General features: G+C 48.6%; 1 protein-coding gene across 1 annotated transcript in view; it reads right to left on the bottom strand.

Moving 5' to 3' along the window:
- Gng4 (G protein subunit gamma 4) overlaps window positions 1–22,296 on the bottom strand; it is a 41,798-nt gene extending 19,502 nt beyond the window's left edge. Inside the window, exons 1-3 of the mRNA XM_027409588.2 lie at window positions 21,940–22,296; window positions 4,823–4,928; window positions 2,873–2,981 (exon numbers count right to left, since the gene is read on the bottom strand). Of these exons, the coding sequence (XP_027265389.1) occupies window positions 2,873–2,971 (99 nt within the window). The 5' untranslated portion in view covers window positions 2,972–2,981; window positions 4,823–4,928; window positions 21,940–22,296. The remainder of the gene's footprint in view (window positions 1–2,872; window positions 2,982–4,822; window positions 4,929–21,939) is intronic.
- Window positions 22,297–22,533: the final 237 nt, after the last annotated feature.

Below are 22,533 nucleotides of genomic sequence, written 5' to 3'. Positions count from 1 at the left end.
CTCCATGCTTCCTTCTCATACTCTGTTGGCCTTCATCTCTCCCACCACCTCTGGCCAGCTCCAGCAGCAGCTGCCTCCCTGTTCCTAACAACAAGACACAGGCCGTTCACCTCACACACCTGTCATTCATGTGACTCTGTGAGCTGTGCTTGTACCACAGCACCCTCTCCCCAGCAGCTCAGCAGGTGGCTTTCTCAAATCCAGTTGCTGGCCTAAGGCCAGCTCACATGTCCGCTCACTATGCTGGAGACATTTGCTCTCACTGAAGCTGCAGCCCCGCTGTGCAGAGCCTTGCTCAGCAATGTTCTCACCATGTCCCCCCCTGGCAGAAGTTTTCTGTCTTTGCAAAGCTGGGCACTGCTTGTCTGCAGGACGCCTCTGAAGTCCCATTCAGTCTCCAGAACCCCTGCTTCCAATTGTTCTCTGGGTGCTAACCTCACTCCCTTCTCTGGCCTGCATTCCCAGGGCTGACATCTGATTGGCTGTTTGTGGTTGGAAGCTTCTGCTACTAGAACAAATACCTGAGGCAAACAACTCACAGTTTGAGGGGATAGCACATCCTGGTGGCAGCACCTGGCAGAGCAAAGCCATTCACCTTGTGGCCATGACCCAGGAGAGAAGAGATGAAGCTGAGCATGATGGTATATGCTCAAAAGGCCAGCCAGCATTTGGTCAGGGTGAGGCAGGAAACTCACTGTGAGTGAGTTCAAGGTCAACCTGGGCTGTAGAATGAATTCAAATACAGTGTAGGTTACCAAGTGATACTACATCTGAAAAAACTAAAGCAAACAAACCACAAAGAGAAGAGACCAGCAGCCCACCAAGATGACTCGGCCGGTAAAGATGTTTGAAGTGCAAGCTCGATCCTGGGTTAGAGTCTCAGAATTCATGTAAAAGATAGGAGAGACATGACTACAGAGTTGCCCTCTGACTTATACACACACACACACACACACACACACACACACACACACACACACTGTGTCATGCTACCCCCACACATCATACACACACATTACACACACAGATAAAATAATAATAATAAATAAAAATTTTAAAAAAGCATAGACCAGAGTCCCACAACCTCCTGTGATGTAAAACCTCCCAGCAGGCCCTACCTCTTAAAACTTCTAATATTTGTCCAGTAGTGCTGCACTGAGGTCCAAACCTTTAACACTGGGCCTTTGGGGGACGTGAGACCCAAATGACAGCATAGCTGGTGTCAGCACATATAAGATGCTGATGCTCAAATGACAGGTCTGTTTAAAGCTCCGTGCACAACCCCACACTCCTTCCTTGTCCCATATGCACGTATGCCAAGTTCTGTGTCCATTTCCTGTCCCCCAGGATAGCACGTGCCATGAGCTAATAACACGGGCGATGAGCTGCAGGGGAAAGAGCCACTCTGCTTGCAAAAGGAAGATCGGGCTGCTGAGCCACACTCTGGAGTGGGAAGTGTTGTGGGATATTTTGATTGCATTCTGACACTCCCAAAACTACCAATAAAATTTGCTTTGAATCAGAGGGCGGAGCTACCTACTAGGTGACCAAAATTAGCACAGAGGTTCTGGAGGACCAAGGGCATATAGAAAGAAACAGGAAATAGTAGGGGGGAGCTTAGAAAGACACTCAGTGCTTTTTGGATCGAGAAAAGAGAAAGAGAGGAGGGGTCATTGGTCGATTCTCCACCACTTATCTTTCAGGTTCTTACCCCAAAATCTGACTCCTGAGTGTTTAATTGACAGAGAATAATTAGATGAATGCTTCCTGGAAGGGAAGCTTTGAAGGCTTTAGGAATTTTGTACCCCAATGTGATGATGACTAATGTCATTGTGACTGGGTTTGGGATCATCTAGGAGATGTCATCTAGGAGATGTCCTTATGATCCTGAGTGTGGTCATGGGGAGTTTCCAGAGAGGTTTAACTGAGGAGACCAGCTGTACCAGCCCACAGACAGGGATCCTGGACTACATAAAGAGGAGGAAATAAGCTGAACCCTAGTACTCACCTCTCTGCTTCCTGACTGGATGCCATGGGACCCACTGCCTCATCCCCCACCCAGCTGCAGCCACACTCACACCACATCTTCCTATTGAGATGGACTGTGTCCTCACACCAAGGAGTGGGGTTGGGGGAGGGGGAAGAGATCCCTTCCTCCCTTAATTTGCTTTCCTCAGGTTGCTGTCACCAGTAACTCATACACTTAATTTGCTTTCCTCAGGTTGCTGTCACCAGCAACTCATACACCAGATGCTTGGGCAAGACCCTTGTGTTTGGTCCTCGAAGACCACAGGCATGGTGGACTCCAGTTCCCTGTTATCATTCCTTGGGGAGGGGCGTCCTAACCTTATCACAGCCATGAGCCGGCTGCATTTCAGAGCCACACAAAGCCAAGCCTCCAGCTCATCTCTGTGTGCACCAGCGAGAACCAGGGCTTCATCTTGCAGTAATTCCAGTGGGAAGGGACTTGAAACATCCATGGTGGGAGGTGGCAGGCACTTTCTGTCATCTCCCCCAAGGGAATATTCAATACACACAGGCTTGATTCAATGAGTCAGCCATAGCTGTGCATGTCCAAAATCATGTTGCCATTTAACCCCTGTCACGGCACCGGGGAGACACAATGTGGTCAATCCCATGGTCCAAGCCTTGTCTTCCACCCGTCTTGTTTGACCACGGTTAAATACAGCTGGCAGGAAGGACAGGCTATTTTTGACACTTCCTTATGGAACTCACACACACAGTGGACTGCATCATGGCAGGCTCAGAGCTCCAGAACAAACACACACCCACTGAGTCTGCTGCTCTGTTGGGGGGACTGAGCCTCACCAGGCCACTCTGGACCTGGGAAGAACATGCTGGGCGCGTTTACCTTCACCCTGTCCATGCCGGCTTCCATCTTCAGTTGCTCCACAGCTTTCCTGGCCTGGGAGATGCTGGTGGTACTATTATTAGACATGCCTTCCTTCATTCTGTGCTCCCTGCAAGGAACCATGGGAAGAGGGTCGGAGTGCTGCTGCCCAGGGAAAGGTGGCCCCTTCCCGCTCTTCCTATGTCCCACCACCTGCAGAGCTCCTGCCCCCAGTCAGATTTGTTCTTTTAGAAGGAGAAGGAACTCCCCCTGCCCTGGTGCACATCTAGACCCACATGGCCAAGACAGGACATTACAGTGCTAGCTATCCCCTGAGGAAGATTCGCTGTCACCCATGCATGGAGAAACTGCTTGAGGGAGACTAGTGATCACAGTGTGTGGCTGAAAGTCAAGCAAACACAAATATAAAGGACAGCGGCCCCCTGGGTTAGGAGTGAGACAGAGGCCAAGACTGGGATCGACGAGTGCTCATTACCCCTAGTAAGAGAGTGGAGACACTGAGGCTCGCTCTGTCTCCTCCCGCCATGCAATGGTATAAGCTCACAGGCATCTTTTAAAGACAAGGGTTTTTTGGTGTATTAGCTAGGTCATCTGCTCAAAGCAGAGTTTATCAGGTGTGGCTTCATATCTTGATTGGAAACGTCCCAGCCAGGAGTGGAGTCACGAGTAACTGGGAATTTGAATTCCAGGGACCTGCAAGCCAGCCCCAGCCTTGGTCTGTCCTGCTCTTCCAGGACCAATGTACCCCTTGGGCAGGGGGATCACTTGCCTGGCCTGGGAGAGAGGGCAGGGAGGGATTGACACAGTGGTGGGCAAGCCACTTGAGATGGCTGGAAATGTGGAAGGAAACAGTTTTAGCTAACTGGAGCTAGAGACAGAAGAACTTTGAAAGGGGGACCAAGTGGGAGGCTTTGGAGTTGTCCCTGTCCCCAACTCACCCAGAGGTCTTTTAGACTCCTCTTGACTGACACCTCTGCTTTTCTGAGCCCACTAGCTACCTCTACAAGACCCAAGTGAGTAAGAAGAAATGGATTAGAGACAAAGGGAGGAGGGATGGGACATGAGCTTTTCTGGGGGAGACAGCGTTTGCCCCAACATAGGACAAAGTAAGAATCCCACTACAGTCCAGCGTGGTGAACCAATTAGTTTACTGGGCTTGCTTACAGAGCAAGTGAGGGGTTGCTTACTACATCGCTGGTGACCTCCAAACAGCTGTGTCACTGAGCAGTCCCATCCCTACATGGATGCCGATGGAGTTCCTTTTCCGTTAACCTTCCACCCCATCTACCCTAGCTCCTCAGAGACCACAGACAGCTGGGGCAGAATTACACTCAGCCTTGGGAGAGAGTGGCTCAAGCTCAGGTGCAGCTAGCTGATGACACCTCCCCCTCCTATGAGGGCATTACAGGCTTGTGAGTAGTCACAGCTGCCCTGATGAAGGAGGTAATGGCAAGTATACTGAGAGGACAACATCCTACAACAGGGGTGGTGACAAAGCTGGACATCCATGCTGCCACCAGGGGACACTGACTGGGTGCCTGGCCTCCAGTAAGATGAGGCAAAAGGAAAATTGAGCCAACTGTTCAGGACCACCCTGGGGCCTCAAGGTCAGTTTCCTTGGGCACACAGGCACATTTACACTGACACATCATCTAGGGACCGCTGGCAGGCTGCATCAGTGGTTCCCAGCACTGTTGTCAGCAAGTGCCAACATAGGATGGAAGCTGGGTTGAGGCAGTTTCATCCCAGGGCTGTTGATATGGCCTGACTCAGGACAGGGAAAGGATTTCCAGAATGATGAGAATTGTCACACCTTCATCTGCCTTGGTGAATAGTGTTCCTAGGGGAGAGGAAGTCTAGAACTGACAGTGATGGTAGGAGGAACTTCTGCCACCATGGGGACCCTGCTCCCTGACTCTCACCTTTCTGCTCTGTGGAGGCCTTTCTTACCTGCTGAGAGGTGGCACAGGGACAGGTCCAGGTAGGGGACACTGGTGGCAGCAGCAGTCAGCTGTTGGAAGACAGGCTGATTCGGGGTCCTGCTACAGGGGCTCTCCTGAAAACACAAACAGATGCATGTTGTCCTCAGGGTCTTCAGGGACTCCCTCAGTTGTCCTGCCCAAGCTCAGTGGTTTTGCCTGTTAGCTCATGACTCTCATGCCAGCCTTGGGGGGGTGACAGTGAAATAAAGGATGAAGAGAAGAGCCAAGATGACATGAAACAGTCTGGGACACAACTCAAGGCAAGGCCATCACCCCGAGCTTTGGCAGACAATACCACTTTGGGCACAAACTGTGTGCCCAGCTGTTCTGTCCCTTTCCTCTTGCCAATCTGTCATCCCAAGAGGAAAGAGTTTGCAAGAGTTTTCTTTTTTTTTTAAATTATACTGACGAACAGCTATCAGTTGTGGAGATGAATAGGTTTTGCTGTGGTATCTCCATACATAACATTTTTTTCTTATCATAAAAATATATGTGAGAATATTGGGATACTCACTGAACCTAGACACACAGGGGTGGGTCTAGTCCCTATCCCAAAGGATATGATACTCTTAAGACCCCCTATGGAAGGCCTGACCCTCCACGGGGAGCAGAAAGGGTATGTGATAAGTAGGATCTTAGTTGGGAGGGGGGAAGGGGAGGAGGGGAGGGAGAGGGAACTGGGATTGACATATAAAACAATCTTGTTTCTAATTCAAATAAAAATGGAGAAAAAAATATATGTGAGATTCAGAGGTAAAGAACACTGGCTGCTGCTGCAGAGGACTTGAGTTTGGTTCCCAGCACCACACTGCTGCTCACAACAGTCTGTAAATCCAGTTCCAGGGGATCTGATGTCCTCTTCTGGCTTCTGCAGGCACCAAGCATGCACACAGTGCACATAAATATGTATAGACAAACCTCATACACATAGAATAAAAACAAATAAATCTTTAAAAAAGTGAGTTAGTGCCGGGCGTTGGTGGAGCACGCCTTTAATCCCAGCACTCGGGAGGCAGAGGCAGGCGGATCTGTATGAGTTCGAGGCCAGCCTGGTCTCCAGAGCGAGTGCCAGGACAGGTTCCAAAGCTGCACAGAGAAACCCTGTCTCGAAAAACAAAACAAAACAAAAAAAGTGAGTTAGTCATGCCTGCCTGTTATCTCAGTACTTGAGAGGCTGAAGCAGACAGATTACATGTAACAGGCCAGAGAGAGAGAGAGAGAGAGAGAGAGAGAGAGAGAGAGAGAGAGAGAGAGAGAATAGATTAATACCCTGTGTGAAAACAAAAACAAAAGAAAGACCAAGGGGGAAAATGGGAAAAGGCATGGGTGCACACGCCCACAGTGGAAACCTAAAATCATAGACCAACTGAGCCCTAAGCCTGCTATGGGTTTGCCTATGCATGGATACCAGTGAAAAAGTCTAGCTTTTTCTTGAACATAGACTGTGACACTGTGACAGTTTGGTACAGAGATGGCTGTTAAGTGAGCCTGAGGTGACGACACTTCCCAGAAGACACTGAGATAGCTGCAGATGTGAAGTGACATTGTCCTTGAGGACATCACTGTCACAATACCATGGCTTTTTGGGCACCTTTCCAGCTCTTTTGATGAATTCTGGTCACTCTGTGAGAGACAACACCTCAGGAAAAAAGTCTAGACTAACCAATCGTTCCTCACTCACTTGGCATCTGCTCTTCACCTTCCACCCAACAGTTGGAAACGTGTTTCCCACATCACCCCACTGATGTGTCCAGGTCCCAGAGAGGCTATAAGACACTGTCCTTGTGTCTTACCGTTTCTTTTTAAATATTCTTATCATTTTATGTGTATATGTGCATGCCTGCACCAGTTCTGTGCACTATGTGTGTGTAGGACCTGGAGGCCAGAAGTGGGTGTGGGGTCCCTTGGAACTGGAGTTACAGATGGCTGTGAGCTGCTCTGTAGGGGCTGGGAACCAAACTCAGATGCTCTGCAAGAGCAGCGAGTGCTCTCATGCTTTTTAACTGCTGAGTCATCTCTCCAGCCCCTCATCACCATTTCTTAAGTTGTGACAAGTATTTGATAGCCAAGGGATTTGGCCTCCTTTGATCTCTGGCTGTGTTGGAGAAAGTTGATTTTTAATGGCATTGAATTTTGCTACAATGTTTTCAAAAGTGGTATCCAGATCCTCAGTGTGTGTGGGTGTGTGTGGGTGTGGGTGATTTCTAAACAAGGTGCTATAGCTATATTGTGAGATCACTGAATATCTACCACTTGACCATCAGTGCACACGAGCCACTAAAGTCAAAGGCTCTGTTTCATTTATTTTTATTTAAGTGTAGAGATGATTTGCCCACATGTATGTCTGTGTGCCACTTGTGTGCTTGGTGCCCATGGAGGCCAGAAGAGGACATCAGAGCCACCTGGAACTGGAGTTCCAGATGGTTGTGAGATGATATGTAGGTGCTGGGAATTAAAGCCAGGTTCTTTGGATAAGCTGAGCCATCTCTCCAGCCCAAGGCCCTGTTTTATTGTGTCCGTAGTGCCTAGGTAGAACATAGTAGTCATTCCCTAGTGCAGCAACATCAGCATCCCTTGAGGTATGGTGGAAAAGCAGATATTCAGCATTATGGTCCGTGACAGGCACAGTTTCTGCCAAGCTCTCTTATAGCCATGGAACAAGCTGTTTTGCCATGCTTTCCTGACACTGTGCTGAAAGCTCTGAAACTGTGAACTAAAATGAATCTTTCTCACTTCAAAACAATCTTTCCAGGTGATGGTGCTGACAGTCTGAGAAGCACAGACCCAGGGAAATGATATGAAAGACAGGAGGGAAGGAAGGAAGGAAGGAAGGAAGGAAGGAAGGAAGGAAGGAAGGAAGGAAAGAAAGAAAGAAAGAGAGGCTTTGCTGAAAAAAAACATTGACCTTTCTGTCAGCCTGGCTCCTCACCAATGGACCAACATGTCAGAGAAGACCTCCCACCCGCTTCAAGTCCCGTCCTCAGAGTCTCTTTGTCATAGCAGCATTGCCCTTGGTGAGCCAGTGTGGCATTTCAATAGAGGCCAGTGTACAGAGACATGGAAACACTGTTGCCTTACGAAGGCTTTGACATCTGATTCAGAAGTGCCCTGGGTTAGGGTTATATTCTGGAGAACAAACATGGCATGTGACTGTGGCAAAGACTATGGCTTGTGAATGTGGCAAAGATTCTTTTGTGTGTGTGTGTGTGGGGGGTGTGGAGAATCTAACATATGGAGCCCTGAGTGGTCAGCCACTACTGCTTCTGGGATTGTATGGTATCTATTGCACAGATACAGACTCCTGTTGGATTCTAGGGGAAGGGGCTGCAAGCAGCCAGGTAAGAAAGATACCACTTCCCTGTAAGGTTCTGTAGCAGACCAGCCGCAAGCAGTCCTTGTGGACAAAAATGGGATGGAGGTTTTCCCTACATTCAGAGACAACATGTATTGAGCCTTGCATTCCCACGGTCTGAAGTAATACAATGTCATGTAAATGACTTTTGAATTGGAACATTTTATCCAGCCAGTGATAAGCAGTAAGACAGGAACCTGGGCTGGAGGTGTAGCTCAGAGGGAGAGCCCTTTTCTGGCATGTTCAAGACCCCAGGCAAGATCCCCAGTGCTGAAGAAACACCACAGCATGGGCAGCAGCAGTGAGTACAGTCACACAGGACCAAGGTGTCACACACAGGCAATGATGTTCTGTGCCATGCTGCTGAGCAATGTCTGAGGGTGGATGTTAAATGCATATCTTCTTGCCACAGCTAGGATGCAGGCCATCCTAAGCAGAGGAGCGTCTACACTTAGGGTTCTTCCAACACAGCTCTTGGATAAATTGGATTTGAGTGTCACAAGGATGTCACACATTGAGTAAATACCTTACAGTAGCCAACAAGGGATGCCACACTATCTGTGATACAGGATTGAACAGGAAGGGAGCTGTGAATGCACCTGAAATTATAACTACTGCAGAAGGAAAGGTAAAGCTGCCAGCTGCCCAAAGTGGGGGTACACATGTGCCATCTCAGCAGCTGGGGAGGCTGGGGGCAGGAGGATGCTGAGGCTAGCTGGGCTGCTTAGTGATCCTTGTCTCAATGAGAGAGAGAGAGAGAGAGAGAGAGAGAGAGAGAGAGAGAGAGAGAGGGAGGGAGAGAATGAGATTGAGTGAGCAGTTTTCGACACCTAAAGATTTATTTATTTATTTTTTAGTTTTACCATGATGTTTTTCAAGTGTAGCCAAGTAGAAAGAACTGGAGACCAAACAACCTTATCTCTGTCAACTAGCTTTAACAATAGCTTATCTTTTACCATAGTTGTTTAATTTTTACATTGCTTTTTAAAATGTGCTTACTAACTTTTAATTTCATACATGTATACAATGTATTTTGATGCTATTCACCTCCACTCCTTCCCCTAATTTCTCTCAGATCCACCTCCTAACACCCACTCCATCCCAACTTCATCTCTCTCTCTCTCTCTCTCTCTCTCTCTCTCTCTCTCTCTCCCTCCCTCCTTCTCTTTTAATAGCCCACCAAGTCCGGTTTGTGTTGCCATATACTCCCAGGACCACACCCTTAAAGAAAACTGACTCTCCCTCCCCCAGAGGCCTGTGGAGCATAGCTTTATTTGTTCTCAAGGACATCTAAAGGGGTATGTTAGTGTCACATGACCAATGTCACTCTTTCTCAGTCATCTTGAGAGTCAGCTGAATATCCTCACCCCTGAAGGAAACAACAGGTAAACAGGTGTCACTCATCCAGGCAAGCTGGATCTGAGTGGGCTCACTGTCTCCAGTTGTCCTCACAGGAGCATGGTTTCTCAGCTACTTCAGTCACTGTCCAAATTAAATGCTATGACAGGGAACTTTGAAATATTTTATAGCTTGGGTTCCAGTCATTCAATTTACAATTGTGGCATCTCCTGAGCCAGTAATAGCTAGTCTCATACAGATGCCAAACAAACACAAGACAAAGAAGTCAAAGTGATAGCTACATCCAGTGTTTGAGGTTCATTCCCAGCTGCTCCAGGGCCGAGTGTTATTTACCAACCCGGACCCATTTTTACTGTAAGTAGGTTGCCTGGCAACATAGCTGACATGTAATATCTTATCTGGTTTCCAGGGTACGGTAGCAGAATAATGGCTTTCCCCCAATGTCCAAATCCCTGGACTCTGTGAACATGCTGTGTTACAAGACACAGAGGAATTAAAGTAGCAGATGGGATTAGTGTTGTTGACCAGCTGATATTAAAATAGGCAGGTTATCATGGATTATCCACTGGGCCTCATGTGATCACAGGTCTTTATAAGTGAAAGAAGGAGACACGGGACTTGGTAGGAGTCAGACAGACTTAAAAATGCTACCCCCATGGCCTCGAAGGGGACGCAGGGCCATGTTTGAAAGTGTTCAGCTTCCACAAGCTGGGGAAAGAAAGTTAAGACTTCTCTTTGGGCCCCTCAAAATACATGGTCTTGCTAGACTTTGGCTTCAACTCTTGGAGACGTGTTTTGGACTTCTGACCTCTAGAAATGTAACCAATCAGTCTGTGATGTTTTCCTACACTGTTTGCTGTCATTTGCTCCAGCCTGTTTGTCAGTTGGTATGACTCTGGAAACAAGATGGGGTAGCAGAGGGAGGTGGCTAGGGAGGCAGAGCCTTTAGGCAGCATCACCTGCTTCTGGTCCCTCACTCCTTCCTTCTACAGCTCCACCTCTCACCCTGCTTCAGGCACACTGAACTACTGGAGCTTCCCCACTGTGTATGCCCTATTCCCGCTTTCCCATCTAAGATACATAAACTCCATGTGGTCACAAACTAGACTGTACTTTGGACTTGAGTATTTTCCAATAGCCCATGGGTCAAAAACTTGTCCTCCAAAGTACCACCTTTAGAAGGTGGAAATCGGAATATCCTTGAAGGGGACTGTGAGACCTTGATCTCTTCCTCTTACTTTTTCCTCTCTTTGGATACCAGGTGAGTAGTTTTGTTCCGTCAAACCAGAGCCAATTGACTGTGGACTGGTACCTCAGAAACTGAGAATGGGATTTCATGTAGCCCAGGCTGGCCTCAAACTCATTATGTAGCTGAGATTGGCCTGGAACTCCTGACCTTCCTGCCTCCATGGCTGAGGAATGGGATTTCAAGGTTGTGCTACCAACGCATGTCAGATACTGATCTATTTTCATACAACATCTTTGTCAGGTTTTGGCATTACGATAATCCTGCCTTCCAAAGCTATGTGCCCTCATCTTCAAATTATCGCCCAAAGTTTGGATATAATTAGCATAACTTTCCCCTTAAATGTCTCGTAAAATTTCCCCACAAGTAAATGTGTTGTTAGAATTTTCTTTGTTAAAAGGTCATTGATTCCCAGTTCACATTTGTTAGCAGAATTGGGACTATTCAGTTTTTCACCTTTTTTTTTTTTTTTAAATGAGCTTTAAGTGTGTCTTCCATGGAGTTCAGATATTTAATCAAAGCTGTTGAAATTATGAACATATAATTCTCTCTTTAAAAAATGACTGAGGATGGTGCATGAATATCATATTCATCTGTAAAGGTCAGAAGACAGTCTGTGGGAGCTGGTGCTCTTTTCACCATGTTGGTTCCAGGGACTGAACTCACCACGTTTGCCTTTTAATATTTGTAGGATCTGTAGTGGTGCCTTTTGTGCCTGTATTGGTAGTGTGTATCCTCTTTGTCTGAGTCTGCCTCAAATGTTTTCAAAGAATTGGCTTTGGTTTCTTTTATTTATTTTTCTTTTTTTAGTATTGTTTTTGTGTCCTAAATTTTGATGTCCCCCCCCTTCTGTTTATCGTTTCCTTCCTCTGCTAGCTTTGGGTTTAATTTTCTCTCCATTTGTCTATCTTTTAGTTTATTAAGATGAGGGCTGTCAATGATTCAAGGCCTTCTTTAAAAAAATAAGTTCAGAATGGTATAAATTTACCTGTAAGCACAGCTTTAGCTGAGCCCCATACAAATTAATATGAATTCAAAGTATTTTCTAATTTCCTTTGTGATATGCTCTTTGGCTCTCAGAATATGTAGAAGTGTGTGCTCTATTAGGTTAGATTAGGTTAGTTTCCAAAGTCTTTGCAGTTCCGTGCACACAACATTCAGGGGTCCACTGAGAATTTAGTGGCAGTGTCAATTTTACTTTAATTCGCAAGACTTTTGCATCTTTGGGCCTGTCCTAAACACATGGAGAGATGAGGCTATAATTCTGTGGTTAATAAAGAGAATTTGATGACCCTCTTCTACCTTCCCCCTTCCTGGATTTCTTCCACACATTCTACTTCACAGGGACTCTTTTCCTGTCTCCTCCGTGGGAAAGACAGAGTTTATCTTAAAGCTACACCCCCAAAGGGCTGCCATCTCACCCCAGTTCTAAAACAGAGCAAAGCTGTGATAGGAGAAGGGAAGATCCACAGACCACCCAGTTCTCCATTTAGAAAAGCGGGGCTCTCTCACAACACTACACCAGCTCCCCACGCGTCAGCTCTCCTCCCAGCCAGCTCGGAGCAAGGCCACAAAGCTGGAATAAAGCGTCCCAGGAGACTCATCTCCGACTGGGCGGCTTCTCTTGTGATGCACCTCTTCCACTATCCACATACTTTCCTGTGCTTTGGAAGCCTTTTCTGCTTTTCTGGAGTGTTAGTTGCAGTCAGTGGAGGGAGGGGCTCTTGCTCCATTCTAGACATTCCCTAAGTCACTCTGTTGACACCTTTCCACTGTCTAATTCACACCTACTCAACTCTCATGACCTCCAGGACATCTTTCCTGATCACTCTCACCACCATGTGGCTACAACACACTCACTCTTTCTGTCTCCCTACCAGCAGCTTAGCAAGGAAGTGGGCCTCATGTCCTTAATGCTGCTGTATCCCTGGCTCTCCAAAGTGAAGAAGGAAGGATGGGGTGATTGTCTCTATTCTATACCTGAGTCTACAGCAAAGAGACAGAGCATACATTTGAAAACTGTAATCATAAAACTTCAGAGACTTCCTGGATGATGGAGAGGGAGGTGAAGATCCCTAGGTCTTTGGGGTTCAGACACAGCTGAAATAAACAAGCCTGCAGGCCTCTGCTATGGCAGACCAGGAAAGATAGTCTGGCCCTTCAGATTATGTCAAGTTCTGTCTCACATGACATCATGTCCACAGAAAAGCTATTTTTTATAATGGCAGGTGACATTGGAGAAGAATGATAAATTTTGAGTTTTCCATGCAATTTTAATTGAAGAAAGAACAATACTGTCATAGTCCAGCTCCTGGAATTATTCAAGAACGATGAATTTCCTATCAACCTTCTTAGGGCAAACCATTAATAGCCGCATTAATGGAGAATCCACCTTTTCTTTTCATAGGTTGACTTTGTTCCAAAGTTTGAGGACTTTACATTGTGTGAATTTACTTCTTGCTTCGCTTGCTTCCAGTGAGACCTCTGCACTAAGACAGCTCACAGCTTTGCCTGTGGTCTGCACCATACCTCTGCAGGGTCTTTAGGCAGCTTCCAATATGTCTTGGTCTACTGTGCCACTGAGAACAGGCCCCTGAGTGGCAGAAATGTCTTGCTAATGAGGTGCTGCTTTCAGGAAATCTAAGCCATGTGGCAGACTGTCTGCAGCCTGGGGACCCCTAAGAGGAACCCTGGAGAAGCAAGAGGGAGAGGTGGTATTACCAGAAGGTATTCCTGGGTCTCAGAAGAGGAACTAAGGAAGCATGTCCTTTGGATACAGCCCTTGTCACCCACATGAGGACCCTCGAATGGCTTCCTTCCCTGCACTCTCTTCTTGCCCTGAGACTGTGCTCTTCTCTCTCACCTTTCCCAACTTCTTTTGCTACTTCCCCAGGTCTTCTAAAACAGGGCTTATTTTTTTTTCCTTTAAGAGAGGGATATCACAGATTTCAGTCTGGCCTCAAACAATGTAGCCAGGGAAGACCTTGGACTTCTGATCCTCTTATTTCTATTTCATAAGTGCTTAGATTATAGGTATGTGCCAGTGTCTGGTCTGTGTAGTGCCGGGGTTGAACCCAGGGCTTTGTGTTTGTGTATGTTCGGCAAGCTCTCTATCATCTGAGCTATGCTCCTGACTGCTCCCTTCCTTCCCTCTTCTCTTCCTTTCTTTCTTGATGGAGGAAGATGTCATGTCACCCAGGTTGGCATCAAACTCACTATGTAGCTGAGTCTGGCCTTGAATCGGTCCTGTTGCCTTCACCTCCGGAGTGCTGGGATTATGGTAAATATGTCACCACGCTCCACTTAGTTTTATAGCAGTTTTGGATTCCCAGAAAAACTGAGCAGAAAGCACAGAGTTCCTATACACCTTTCAGCCCCCCCCCCCACTCCCCGACAATCAGCATTCCACACCAGAGCAGGGCATTTGTGACAGACAACCAACACTGACAAGTTTACACCAGGGCTCTCTCTTAGAGTGAGTATTCTCTAGGCCAGTCTGCACAAATGTGCAACAAATCCACCTGGATGGCATCCTATAGGATAGACTCTGGGCCTTAGAAGTTCTCTGTAACAAATGCAGCTGGATGGCATCCTATAGGATAGACTCTGGGCCTTAGAAGTTCTCTGTAGACTATCTATCCACCTGTCCCTTCCCCCAGAGATTATCAACATAAAATTCTTTGTTTATTTATTATTGTGTGTGCAATCTGTGTAATTTTGGCATGCATGTGCCATGGCACACGGGGAGGTCAGAGAACAACTGTGAAGTTGGTCCTCTCCTTTCACCTTTACATGGGTTATGGGGATAGAACTCAGGTCACCAGGCTTAGCAGCAAGCTCCTCTACCTGCTGAGTTATCTTGTTGGCCCCAATTGATAGTTTACTTATCTCTATAGTTATGTCTTTTCTGAAATGTCGTGTAGCTGGGATAGCAGTCTGCAGCCTTATCAGACTGACTTCTTTCACTTAGCAGCATGCATTTCAGGTTCTTCCTTGTCTTCTTAGGCCTTGGGCATGCAAGGCAGGCACTCACAGCAGCCCCAGCCCGGTAGCTCCTGCACCTAGGGTTCCCATCTCAGCAAATTCAACTCAGCATCAACAGTTAGAGGAGACTTCAGCTTAACCAATCAGAAATCAACAACTAACCCCACCAACAAGGACTTTCCACATTAGTCAATCAAATACAGCTCATCTTGCATCTATCTGCACACATCTTATTTAGGTCTCCTCCCTGCACCTCTTCTCTGCCAGTGCATACCTGACATGAATTGCTTATGGTCTGTTATTAACTCCCATATCTGTCTCTTCAAATCCAGTCACTTCAGACTGCCCCCTCAGCTGAATGCCTGAAACCATCCATCGTATATGCTATGGGTTTTCCTATGCATATATACCTATGAAACCGGTTCATCTTTTCAGAATACAAATACTGTGACAATTTGGTAACCGAGATGGCTACTACGTAACTAACATGTAGGTACCATATATAGCATGGATACACTGGAAAAGCTGATTCATATCATGGGTAGGACAGACAAGGTAGAGATAAGGTTTAGTCTACATGCACTCCTCCTGGGAGTACACATTGCCCACTGTGGCTGCAGAATGGCTTGTAGACTGTGCCAGAAAAGTAGAATAGATGGGTTGCTGGGTCTACAGATGTAGCTTGAACATTGGGAAAAGGTGTTTTTAGATGGGAAAATACATGAGGAGCCATACTTGCTACAGAATCGGTTTCCATTTTCAATTACTTGTGTGACTCAACCAAGCTTCCATCTTTTTGCATTTTCTTTGTCATTCTCTTGCCCCAAGATGATGATAATCTAACAAAATGCTGCCAGTGGGAACAAAACCAATGACACAAACTGGCAAATTCAGGGTCTGGCAGATGCTGTCATATGCCTCCCTCCTCCTTCTGAGATCAGGGATCAAATTGATAGCTTGATCCTGAAAGAAAAGGCCTACAAGTATACTTTTCATTCTGTATTCAAAGAACGTATCACACCAAGCGACTGCTCAAAGACACTGCCTCAGGAGAGCCAGGAAGTACCGGCTCCGACGGCTGCCGCCCGCCGACGCAATGCTGTGAGTCACCTGTTACACACACTACAAAGAGCTCTCTGCAGTGTTTTTCTTTGCAGACAAGACTCATTTGTGTTGCTCAAGTATTCTATGCATGGGAGAGAATATTTTAGCAATAGTGGAGAATAAATGGGACACATGAAACAAGTCTGGAAATGACCTAGATATTTTCCAGGAAAGATGTGCAAGCCGACCCGGCTATGTCTTCAAGGTGCTGATAGCCCAGTGCAGATCTGAGACAATGCGGATCTGCTCAGGGTGACCTATCCCTGAGTACAGGGACAGTGGACAGTGTTAGGCTGGGCTAGAGGCAAGCAGGGACAAATCCCCTCCCTTCCCAGGTGACAGGGTCTGACTTGTGTGCCAGAGCCCCACGGTTGCCTCTGAAACGGTGACATTCCACATTCCCAGATGATGGACAGCAGCAGGTATTGCTTCACTGGCAACCAGGCAGGCACTTTTCCTTCTTTCCACCAAAATTGTGTTAGCTTATCTTTCAGTGACCTGGTCCCTGACAGAATGTCTTAAGGAAAGGGATTATTTCTTTTAGTTCAGTTTCCCAGGGCTCTCTTCACATCATGGTGGGCAGGAGACAGAGAGAGGTGACAGCAAAAAGCTGGGATGAGAGAGGCCCTAAGTGACACACTCCAAGCACCCCTCCCATAATGCTGTTACTGAACCCATGAAGAAAGAGTTGACTACACTGGAGCCCCCAAAGCATAACTGCCTCTGGAACACCACAGGCCTGCAGCAATGGAGCCAGCCATGGGCTGGAACCTCTAAAACCCAGGGCCAAGAAACCTTTCCTCTTTGTTCATGTCAGGATTTATCACAGAGACAGAACCAACTCAGCAGTGCTTCCACGGATCCCCCAGGGCAGGAAGAGGTTTATTTCAGAGTAACAAAGAGCTCGCTGCCATGTGTTCTAAGCCACAAGAATGGCTGTCTCTTCCTCCAGCCTGTCATGCCCTTTCTGGCAACCCGTTCCTTGCTCCATTTTTCTTGTTTGCACATATTATATCTCAAGAAACTCTTTATTGTTTAAATGACTTTGGGCTTCTTTTTTAAATGTGATTTAATTTTATTTTATGTGCACTGGTGTCTTGTCTGCTGGTGTGTCTGTTGAATCTCCTGGAGCTGGAGTTACAGACAGTTGTGAGCTGCCATGTGGGTGCTGGGAATTAGACCTGAGTTCTCTGGAAGAGCAGTCAGTGCTCCTAACTGCTGAGCCATCTCTCCAGCCCTGACTTTTGAGTTTCTTGCTTCTTATTGGTGGTGAGAAGACTAGGCAGACAGGGAGTTAGGTGTGAGGAAACCAAGAACACTGGAGCTGTGTCTTAGTAGCCAGCTGTGTCCGCTGATGGCTAGCACACCTGACAATGGTTAAACATCCTGGAGGTTGTGCATGTTCTTCCTTGTGTATCAGAAACTAAGGCCCTGGGGCTCTTTACCAATTCCCATGTTTATCTTAACAAAGGCCTTGTGTTCTCAAGAGACCTTGGCTCATTAGACTATGATTTGCACAGTGGTTTTGACACCCTTTGTATTTGTTTGGAGGTTCTGTCAGGGGAGTGTCGCTACCCTTGACTAGGGACCCTCTATAGCAGAAAGTCATCCTCCTACACTTCAGAGGCTGTCCTCTTTACCTTCTAAGTGTAGAGCTTCAGGAGGGACAGATGTGGAGCCATGAGGGAGGTAGGGGACACCCTCCTAGCCAGCCAGATCAGTCAAATCAACCCCAGAGATTAATGTAGTAACAGATTTCACAGCCAGATCAACCTCATACCCTTGACTCCCTTTATGGGCTTCTCAAGAAGATCATGGGAAGAAATAGCCTACAAATCATCTCTCCTCCATGGTTTGGGATTATATATATGGATGCAAACCTCTACAACACAGTACCCAGTGGGCTGCTTCCATCCACCTGGGTTAGCCTGCTCTACCTTTTCTCAGAAGTGTATTATAATTGTGATCTGATAAAATACACTTCTGCTTGAACTATCTGTGTTTTCTCTGCTGAATGCACCCCACTGAGAATAACCCCCTTCTGAAGTGCACATCCAGAGGGCAGGAGTTCTGTGCTTCCCGCTACTGCCCACATCCTGTTCCCTGCCGTATCATCTCTGGGGCTGAGAAAGCACAGTGAGAAAGCCCAACTGAGCTGTACAGAATGACTGACTAAGGAGGGAGGATGGGGAGCCAGACCTGAGCATCACACAGCAACCACCCGAGCTCCCCCCAGGGGTAGGAGAAAGGTGAACCCTAGGAACCTGGGATGGCAGAGTGGAGACTGGGCATGCTCCCTGGGGTGTGACTGAGTGTATGTAGAAGGACTGGCCTACAAGAGACACAAAAGACACGAGGTAGGGAGAGGAGCAAGGAGCGACATGCTGAACTGCTACCGGGGAGGTCACGGTGGGAGAGGGGCCTCCAGAAGATGCCAGCATCTCCCCTTCAGGTAAAACCCCACTGGAAGAGGAAGTATGTGATACTGAGTGAGTCCTATTCATAAATCTACACCTTCCCCTGCCCTTGAAAGAGTTCTGAGGACACCATCTTTCCTTTGTTTCTTCTCTTGAGGTCCGTTAAGGGCTTGGGATGCTCCACCCACAGCTCATCATCACCCTTCTCAACCACATCCCACTTCCACCACTGCCCTGGAGGGTCAGAGAGCCTGTCACTCTACTGAGAACACTCTTGTCCTCAAAGGACATCAAATATGCCTACAAGACTTGGCTCTATTTGCTGGGCTGCAGAGTGCCCCTTCTAGACAGACTACTATGGGTGGAGCAGTGGATAAGCACCCAATGGCTGAGTGGCAAGTTAGCTGGGTACAGAGAGGAGAGAATTTCTCCAAGATAGCTGAACAGAACTGAACATCAGCAATTCACTTCCCTTTAGCAGGCCACAGGCTATGGGCCATGGTAAGGGCCTGCTGGAAGTTTTCATCCACGTATGACCTGCAGGCAGGCCAAGGCCTGACCCTTGTAAAGGCATACCCACATAGAACACAGTCACCCCTCTGAATTTTGTACTCATCTTCTGGTGATAGCTGGGCCACTCTCAACCCCAGCCTTACTTCCTTTGCTGATCCATTATCCCTTCCTGTTTCCTAAGCCTGATTCTCCTACGTAGACATCCTCCTGTTTGGACAGCTTTGGGGTTGAAGGAGGCCTGGAACCTGTGCCTCAGGCACAACACCAGCAGGACCCATAGGGAAGGAGAGGGGCACAAAAGCAGTCAGGGACAGTTGACGGCTTATGGGCTCTGTATGCCCATGTGTTGGGAAGAAGCAGTCCCTCATACTCCAAGTGACAATGGCAGTGTTTCTCCTTTCTCTAGGGACCTTCTTCAGTGCACATCTCCAAAGGGAGAGCTGACCCAGTCCCTTAGAGAGAACACTGAGGAGAAAGGATATGCCATCACCTTTGGGAAAAGGCACTCTCTGGCTTCAGTCACTCACTCTTCTCTCTCGATTTCACTTGTCATCTCTCCTTTGTTGACATCCCCACCACTCACCAAGGACGCTTCCCTACTATGATACTTTGCAAAAGCCCCCACTGCAATTGTCACATGAAGATCAACTGAGGCCATTCTCATCATGTACCCTGCCCATCCCAGCAAGCACTGCCTCCCAGCCCTGGGCCTGCTCACCTGGGCTCTGCCACCTTGTCTGCCTCTGAGAGGCTCAGCATTTGTAGATCTGCCTGTAGACACCCGAGACCTCAAGGCCACATGATGGACAGTCTCTCCACTACTACTTATGTGTCCTCACTCCTGCTGGGCAGCGAAGCAAGAAGCACTGCTTCCACACAATCCCATCTGTCAGAGACTGTCCAGCTGCTGCCACAGTGGCTTCACAGCTCAGAGCACCCATCTCTTTACAAGTGTCCCGATTTTTTCTGCATGAATCTTTTAGCAGCTTTCCTTGCCTCTGTCTTGTTCCCTGTGTGGAAGTTTCATTTGTGTTTTCCCCTCTGGATTCTTGAAAGGTTTTGTCTTATTCTTAGTTTTCAGGCAGCCACTTAACCTTCTAGTAGAAGGATCCTCTGCTTGTTCTCCTGTCTCCCTACCTGAGCACTTACATGGTTTGTCTGACTGTCAGTGAAAATCTCTTCACTATCCACTCTTGCTGCTTTTGTAGAATTCAAGAAGGTCCAGTTTTTGGTTTAAGAAGAATGAATAATGAGAACTGAATACTAAACATGTTAATGTTAATAGAATTTGTCTAAAGGCAATAAAAATTCTGGAAAGAAAAAAAAAGGAAATCAGCAAGATTGGATGGCAGAATGTAGATTTCAAAAAATTAGACCCTGCTTCAGATCCCCCCACCCCGAAACTTCTATTATACACTGTCAACACCTTCCCCTTGAAAACAGGATAAAGTGAGATACACTAAGAAAGCTGACAGTGGGATATGGCAGTAACTAGAGCCAGCCGGGTGTGCACTGTGTGAGTGTGCTGTGGGTGGAAGCACACACAGCCACTCTCAGTCCCAGGTGTCCAGTGATGCTCAGATGGGATAAAGGTAAGGACCCTGTGTTATCTGATGTTCCACAACGTTGAAGAGCATTTGAGATCTGGGATCTCTGGGAACAGCCATTCTTTAAACACTATGAAACAAACAGGAGAACGCCCCCTTCTTACAGATCACCATGAAAAATGTTCCTCCTTCCCAGTGCAGTTTTCTGCCTAAGTCCCTCCATTGCTTCCTTCCTGGACGTCATTACGGGGAGTAAGGACTGGGGCCTGAGGTCTGCATGGCCACGGTTCTCTCAGCCTGAGAGTCCCTTGGCTGGCAATGCACCCCAGTAGCCGCCCCCCTCGCCCCCTCCCCGCATTCTCAGTAATGCCTCTCAGCAGGCTGGAGAAATCCACCAACCCCAAGTTCAGCTTACAAGCAGCCTGCTTTGTTTCTCAGGACTAAAAGCTCCAGGTGCCTCCCACAGTGGTCTCTCCCAGGTGACAGACCACATGAGGAAGTAACTGCTTTGCTCCTTGCAAGGCAACAGGAGGAAAAGCGGGGGGCGGGGGGCGGGGGCGGGGAGTGCTTCAATAATGAAGAATTAGCTAGCCTGCACACGGCCCAGGTGCTTTGCTGCAGCCATGGGGGCCATCATATCTCGCTCTGGAAGCAGGAGTGACGCTTTTTCACTGGAACCCCAGCACAGCCTCGCAGGCTTGCTCTGGTTGAGACACCAGCCAGCCTGCTGCCAGCCTTTTACAGATCCCTGGGACCCGAGGACAGGATTTATTTATCACCCGATCAAACTTTCTACATTTGGAGGTATCCTCACATCTTAGCTCAAAATACACGACAAGAAGCAGATTCGTCTAAATGAAGGCGCTTTTTTTTTGCAGCCATAACTGGCATCTCGCCTCATTATTTCCCAGGCGACTAAAAATTAAAGCAAAGATCCCTCTCCCAAGGCTATGCCCCGCGAGTTCAGCAGCGCGTTTCAGCACCAGCTTCGGGGACAGTCGCCATCAGGAGGGAGGGCACAAACTCGCCCGAGTCACCATGCGCTCCCCCTCTAGATCCGAGACAGGTGTTCTGGAGTCAGGAAAGCGGGGCGGGGGGGGGGGTTCTGCGAACCCCCTCCCAAAACACTGCTCCAAACAAAATGATCAATGGCCACACCATCCACCCCCCCTATGGGCCTCTGCACTGGGGACGTCCCTTGTCCAGAGGACAGCAATTAATTACTCTACGCCCTGCGGATGCAGGAGGGTCCCCTAGAAGCCTCGGCCCGCCGCGATCCCGGGGGATTCGGCTGTGTCCCCCGAGGCCCGGGTTGCCTATGCACAGGAGGGAGGCTCAGGCTGGAGGCGCCCCACGGTGGTGCATCGTGTGGCCTCTGACACATGGAATCACAGGTCTTTATGTCGCGTGCCGAGGCATCTCCAGAGAAGAGCCAGGAGCTAGAATGTCTCTCCAGTTCAGAGACTTTTGATTTCAGCCCGGCTCTCACAGAGCTGGAGGCACTTGGGCCGAGATTTCCCCGACGAGGCGCCGCGCCCTCCCGGGGGCTCGGGTGCCACTTACCGCAGCCGGCAGGCAGCCGGTGCCGCTCAGACGCGGGTTGGGTCCCCGGCACGGCGCTCGAGGGGGGAGGCCAGGCCAAGTGGCATCGCGCGCCTCGGGCTCGGTGCAAACGCGCCCCGCGCGGCCGCCCGCGGGGTCCCGGGCCACAGAAGACTGTGCGCGTCTGGGGAGGAAGGGGGCGCGGCGCCGAGCCCAAGTCACAGCAAAGCCACCCGCACCCGGAGCTCCGGGTCTGCGCAGCCGGTCCACAGGGTGCAAGGCGGTGACCCCCCCACTACCCTAGCCTGCTGCGCCACGCTGGCCGCACCCACTCCCGAGCACCCACTCCGCAGCAGGTCTCCTCCCGCGCCGGGAGGGGCCGGGAAATCCCGCCCGCCGCCGCCGACGTCACTCGTGCGTCACCGGGGCTCCCGCGCCGGGCTCTGCGCGCCCCTAGCCCCTCGCCTCACCCAGACCCGCCCTCCCGGGGTGCGCGCATCCTGGGGGGCTCATGACTCCCGGGCAGATCCCCGAGTGCAAAGTGGGGACGGCCAGCTCAGGGTACTTCACCTGGGGACACTGAGGGTGCCTCACGCCGAGGAAGGTGGGCGCTGC

This window comes from Cricetulus griseus, chromosome 3, assembly GCF_003668045.3.
Source record: "Cricetulus griseus strain 17A/GY chromosome 3, alternate assembly CriGri-PICRH-1.0, whole genome shotgun sequence".
In the NCBI taxonomy this organism is placed as follows: Eukaryota; Metazoa; Chordata; class Mammalia; order Rodentia; family Cricetidae; genus Cricetulus; species Cricetulus griseus.
This window is presented reverse-complemented; position numbering and strand designations above follow the sequence as displayed.